This window comes from Gamsiella multidivaricata (genome assembly GCF_025024155.1).
Source record: "Gamsiella multidivaricata strain RSA 2152 chromosome Unknown BC939scaffold_181, whole genome shotgun sequence".
Classification (NCBI taxonomy): domain Eukaryota; kingdom Fungi; phylum Mortierellomycota; class Mortierellomycetes; order Mortierellales; family Mortierellaceae; genus Gamsiella; species Gamsiella multidivaricata.
The window spans coordinates 1-6,559 of record NW_026251889.1 but is presented as its reverse complement, the minus strand read 5'-3'; the positions used below and the strand labels follow the sequence as shown (position 1 = coordinate 6,559).

The following is a 6,559-nucleotide window of genomic DNA, read 5'->3' as shown; positions in this document are numbered from 1 at the left end:
AGGCCAATGCGGCAATAAAGAGCTACGGATCCGGGAGCGCAGGCTGCGGGAAATGGAGATGATGGTGTTCAGCCAAGGCAGCCTTGCGCATGACCGGATACCCAAGCCCGGAATCCATGACCACACTCAGCAAGATTTCGTACGAGATGCGCCAAAACAACGGACATTCTACCCCGCCCTGATCCAGACCGCACTGTGGACTGTACTCCTCCGTGAGCCCGAAAGCCGTCAGGATCTGGTTTTTCTTGGAGGCCGCAATCGTCAAGCAGAATTGAATGAAGCTAGGGTGGATCTTGAGGTGGCGCATTCCACGTTCGAGCATGCCGTCGGGACCACATGAGACAGAGTCGAAGCAGCGGCGCATATCCTGGAACAGCACCCACAGCTCTTTGTTGAATTCTCTGGCGTCCTCCATAACCGAGTTGAGAATGTGTATCGGGTCCTTTGTCATTGTGCCCTTCATGACCGAGAAGTTTGGTCCGCGTAAAACGCTGTGGCGTGCGAATATGGCTGTAAGGCGGTTGACCAAGATCGTGAACAGGATCTTCCTCGCGTGCTCTAGCAGGGCTATCGGACGGACCTCGCTGATCTTGCCAGTCCATGACGGACCTTTCGGGATGCAATAGATGAGCCCCTTGAGCCACACCGTGGGCAAAGTGCATTGTGCAATGCTGGCCTGCACAAGGACGACAAAAACCGAGAAAGCAATCGGTCCGAGGTGCTTCAGTAGGTCTCCAGACAGCCCTGATATGCCTGGGGCCTTGTTAGTAGATGGAGATTGTAGAGCAGCAGCTACCTCTTCACGGGATGGTGTTTCCATGAGGGCGTCATACCAACTCTCATCAATGTCGGCCCGTGGTTGGTAAGCATCTACCCATCGCCCCTCCAATGGCTTGCAGACGCGTTCAGCATGAAATGTGACGCAGAAATACTGACGAACCCTTTGCTTGATTTCTATTGGATCATCTGTCACATAGAGGCCAGCATCGTCATTCTCCACAACGAGGTGGTCCAAATGAATCCGGCCGGACGAAACCTCCAGAATGCTGCGGATCGTCTGCCGTGTGCGCGCCTCGAAGTTGATATCTCGACGGTCGATGTGGTCGTTGATGATCATTTGTCGGTGCGCATTTAGATACTCACGGTGGGCGAGGCGAGCAGCACGCCACGTTGTCTTCACAGTCTCGAGCCAGGCCTCCCATCTGGCAGGATTATCGTTGGCGTCGGGGATCGGGCCAAGACCAAACTCGGCACCATTAGCAGCGTACCACTTGTGTATCTCTCTGCGCGTCAGGTTCTTGAGTGCGTCGTCAGAGACATGTTGGTCGTTGAATGCGCTGCGGACGGAACGAATGATATATCCAAGGTCACTGGTCTTCGCCTGGAGCCGATCTTCATCGCGACGGGGTTGCGGGACACCTCCAGTCTTGACAGAGGGAAGGTGCGCATAGGCAGCCGACATCACGATGGAGTGAAAGCGGTCCCACACCGGATCGAGAGGTAGCGTCTGGAGGAGCTCAGGCGATGCGTATGTTGTTTCTGGATCACCTTGAAGATATTCCGCGAGTCCATAAGACTCCAGTTGACCGTAGAGGGGAAGAAACTCTTCCACTTGGCTTGAAAAATCAGACCACTGTTCCTCGCTTGCAGCGTCGACCAGGATCTTTTTGCTCTTCACGCAGTGGGCTGACCGGATGTGATGTGGGGTTGGGCTGACCAAGGTGTGGACGTCGAAAGTAGCCGCAACCAAAGCATGGTCGGATCGGATAGGGGCCACTAGGTGAGAGGACTTGACCTCGAGCAGGAATCCAGTGAGATATTTTTGGGATTCAGAATTAAGTGAGAAAGAGATGTGGCTCCACACACCACACCGATTAGGTATTTATTTGTATTAAATATAATAGTGAGCTGGAGGTACACTTGTTAAACTAAATATACAGTGAACTCTGGTGAAATATGCGACAGCTCCCCCTCCCCTTGGAGAACGAGGCACGAGTTCCAGGATTTTGTATGGCATATGAGGCAGAGTGAGTTGTACTGCAGAGATTTTGAATCGCGTAAATTAGGTTGATTGTGCATGGATTTTTTTTTTTTTTTTTTTTTTTTTTTTTCGTGACATCATACAGTCAAGATCATCTGATCAAAATTGTGAGATCATCTGATGTCCCATGGACCAATGAGATGATGCGGATGGGAATGAGTGATGGATGGATGTCCAAGGTGAGAGATGAACGAGGTTGATTCCTCATTCTTTCTTTCTCATTCACCTGCCCAACACAAACACTTTCCTACAAATTTTCACAATATTTTTCATTATGTCCCATCTTCGTCCTATCATCGACTTGCGTGAAGCTAGGCGTGAAGCTAAGCGCCTTGCTGCGCTGAAAAGACAGCAGGAGGAGGAATCCACTTCGACGGCGAAGCCAGTGGGGGTATTGTCGGAGGAGACGGTACCTTTTACACAGGTACCGAAGGAAGATTGGTCTCCGACTTTTCCTTCGGACGTGGCACTAGGCAAGCGTGCATTGGCGAAGCCTGAATATGTGCCAGCATCACAACCTGACGAGGAGAGATGATTTGCCCCAGGGTCAGGGTGTCACAGGCGAGGATTATGAGACTCAGCCCCTCGAGGAAGATGATGATTCGCCACAGGATCAGGGTGGCACGGACGAGGATTATGAGGCTCAACTCATCGCAGCTCATCTGGAAATCGAGGAACTTCGCAGTACCCTGAAACGTGAGCGGGATATAATTTACAAGGATGAAGGCACTCAGGTGGATCGAAAGACAGCAGAGCAGGGGGTTCAAGTTGAAGCGGAGGACGATAGCAGGAAAGAGCAACGTCCTCGTAAGAGGCGTAGAAAGGCCAGGACTAACATTATAGTCCTCAATTTTGATAAGCAGACTAATTACTTTAGTTAGCTGAATGCAAATAAAGGATTCTAGCCATTCTATTTGTCGCAGAACCATTCGAATGTAATGCTCATTGTATATGTCTTGTGCCTTTTTTTTTTTTTTTTTTTTTTTTTTTCATGCGTTTAGTTATCTCTTGTGCAGTAAGATATTTGTATTTGTTATGAACGTGTGCTTTGAGATCGTTTGCGCCGCGTAGACGGCCGGCCAGAGGTGCCTGTTGCCGTGTCAACGTATGTTCGCTTATTTGATTTTTGTTGTGCGGCATGATGCTCAGCCCAGTAATCACTGATGCATCGTCGTTCAATAAAATGATCTTCAGGTTCCCATGTATTTTCATCGGAAGAATAACCCTTCCATTTGACCAAATATTCATTCGTATTAGGTGTGATTGTACTAGCCCTGTGGTTAACGATTTTTTCCACTTCATAGGTGTCAGTGTCTTCAAAATCATCCAGCACAAGCTTGAGCTGAGATGGGGCATAATGACGTCCTAATATAGCTCCTGTTCCATCTTTAAGGATATATGAGCCATGTGAAGTGCGTCGTACCACTGTATATGGTCCTTCATATCGTAGAGTAAGCTTGCCTCCTTTAATTGGATCAAGAGTCATTACTTTTGCTCCATCTGGGAATTCATTGTGCAACACTGTTGCATTAAATCGTTCGATCATTTTTTGCTGTTTCGCCTTAGATTTCTTTCTAATGGCGGGGAAGACGATCTCGGTCATATATTTTAGACGTTCAAGCAGTTCTTCTTCATTCATATTTCTGCCTTCTTCGTTGGTATAGTTAGAGAAACCGTTAACTTTGCGCGCGAAGAATAACGAGAACGGAGATGAATTGTGCAAACTAACAGTTCGCGTATTGGCAGCTAATTGGATGAATGGAATGTGTCGATCCCATTGTTTATGATTTCCTTTGACTTCTTTGCGAATCATATTGCATGCCGTTTTAACATGATTTTCTGCCACTCCGTTTCCCCTTGGATGATATGGTGTTATTAATCGATGATCAATGTACATTTGCGTGGTCATGATACGGATCAACTCATTTACGAATTCTTTTCCGTTATCGGATTGTAGCACGCGAGGGAAACCAATATCAGTAAACCTTTTAAATAAAGTCTTTCCGACTGTGTATGCAGATTTGTCTGGTAATGCATCCAGCAATACAAACCGAGTACAAACGTCGACCATAACCAACAAATAGACGTTTTTGTCTTCAGACTCTTCGAAAGGGCCTGCAATGTCGATGGCGATGTGCTCCCCAGGTAAGTGTGCATGAATTGCCTTCATTGGGTGATAGCCTTTACGTGCGATATTTACACGTTGGCATTCTCGACACCGTTTTATGAAATTCAGACAGTCATTGGCCATGTGGGGCCAGGTTTTCTCTTCTTGATGGATTGAATTCACCATAGCATTTGTACCAAGATGACCCATTGCATGCGCTTTGTGCATGGTTTCTTCCCTGTCTTTTTCAGGTACTAATTCTCTTTCTGTTTCTTCATTTTGTAGAATATGCATGTAGGCAAGAGCTCTTTTGTACTCTTCTGTATTCGATGAGTGCTGCTTTGGAATTTTGACCGGAAATAGACGTGACAAAGCGTCTGGTAGAATATTCAGAAAACCCGGTCGGTAATGAACCGTGAAGGAATAATTCAGGATGGTATCCTGCCAAGCGGTCATCATTGGATTAAGATTCTGCTGAGAATGTATGAATGTCAATGCACGGTGATCTGTGTATACAGTCCACGGAAAAAGTGTTAGCATATTTTGCTATTTTGGACTTATACTCCTTTATCTCCCTATTACGCTATTACCAAGGACCGAGATGTCTGGTGGACAATGTCGTAATTTACAAGGAGTTTTCTAGAATGTTCCAGGCTTGAATGACCTTCAGCTGAGGAACGAAGGATCTCGAAAGTCATGAGGTGCACTCTAACACTTTTTAAAAAATCCTATAAATTGTGCTCTTCCCTTACGGTCTGCATCCTCACTCGCAACTAGAACAATACAACTGCACAGTTATCCACTACTCCCATCCTACGCCACATTCATCCCAAGTTTACATCAAACATGAAGCGGCTGCGAGAACAAACCGTACGCGATGCGATTATCCAACTTCGGCAAGGAAAATCTGTCCGCGAGGTCTCAAGATCCTTGCATATCTCTACTTTCTCCGTTTCCAAGATTCGTCAAAGGGACAAGGAGAACGTTCCATCCCCTAAAATAGGGCGTCCTTCGAAGGTTTCGAAGAAGACCAAGACCTTACTTGCTCGTCATTTCGTCACAGGAAAAGCCGTAACCCTCCGCGACGGCCAGCGACTTATCCAATCGGTGCAAGGAGTGCAGGTTCATGTAGACAGTGTCCGGAACTACCTTAAACAGGAGGGCTTAAAAGCATACGTCCAGCCTAGGAAGCGTGATCTGACACCGGATCAAATCAGAGCACGCTACGAATTTGCTAAGGCGCACTTGAAATGGACCGTGGACGACTGGAAGAATGTGATGTTCTCGGACGAAACTATAATCAGCAGGATTGGGTCCTTCGGCAGGAAATTCTATTACAAGAAGCCCAACAGGAAGGATATCCAACCTCACCAAGTGCAGAAAACAAAGCAGGGCGGAGGGGGCAAAATTATGGTCTGGGGTTGCATGACATTTTATGGCTTGGGCGATGCCTGCTGGATCCCAGGAAGTATGGATGCACAAACCTACTTCGATGTACTGAAGGACTATCTTTGCGCATCTCGGGATTGGTTTGGTATGGATCCAGCAAAATTCCTTTTTCAGCAGGACAATGCCAAAGTGCATACAGCAGGCATAGTCGAAGACTTCCTTAGGAAATCCAAGATCGCAGTCATGGAATGGCCTGCGAATTCTCCGGACCTCAACCCGATCGAGCATCTATGGTCGCACCTCAAGTACCGACTTGATCAGTATCCAGAGGCACCAAGCTCTTTGGACGACCTCTGGGAGCGTGTTCAGGATATATGGACAACAATAGATATCAAATTCATTCACGAGCTATATGAGAGCATGCCCGAGCGCATGAAGAGGCTTCACGCAAATAAAGGAGGCCATATCGATTATTAATGGCAGAACAGTAGCTAACAGAATCAGAGGGTGGTCATATTTCGAAAAAGTGTTAGAATGGGGTCAATATGTTCATGTCCTCAATTAGCCGGATAGAGTGCATCCATTGGCTCGTAACTTGGCAGGTAATCTTAACAAATATACGAGATTGATCGCGTGAAGCCTCGTAGCAGTAGGCGGTAATGATGTAAGTATCAAAGAAAAAAGGTCGAAATTATGAAAACATGCTAACACTTTTTCCGTGGACTGTATATGCCGGATCGAAACATAAGTTGAATATTTGCCGAATCAAGTCACACAGGAGAGAGCCAGTCCAAAGGATCAAGATATCAAGTTAGCAGGAACAGGACGACCGAGGCAGGCTTGCGGGAAAATACGCGGGATTTATATGGCGCCTCCTACCATTGTTCGGGACAAACAGGAACATCCTGACCAGCGAGAAATAGTAACCCCCATAAAATAACCAATAAACCCTGGCAAAGATTGTCCATTGGAAAAAAATTTTTTTTCTTGATCCTCGCCAATGGCTCCTAAGGGCTTTACTG

The 6,559-nt window shown here is 46.9% G+C and overlaps 2 protein-coding genes across 2 annotated transcripts; both read left to right on the top strand.

Moving 5' to 3' along the window:
- Positions 1-678: 678 nt before the first annotated feature.
- On the top strand, positions 679-1,816 carry BC939DRAFT_471835 (uncharacterized protein; the record flags this gene model as incomplete). Its single annotated transcript, XM_051558239.1, has 1 exon — positions 679-1,816. A coding segment is annotated over exon 1 (306 nt), but the record flags the coding sequence as incomplete, so codon positions are not given.
- Positions 1,817-2,315: 499 nt separating this feature from the next.
- BC939DRAFT_508977 (uncharacterized protein) lies at positions 2,316-3,410 on the top strand (the record flags this gene model as incomplete). Its single annotated transcript, XM_051561072.1, has 3 exons — positions 2,316-2,465; positions 2,551-2,848; positions 3,346-3,410. 3 exons carry the CDS (start codon positions 2,316-2,318, stop codon positions 3,408-3,410), a joined length of 513 nt encoding a protein of 170 aa, XP_051405830.1.
- Positions 3,411-6,559: the final 3,149 nt, after the last annotated feature.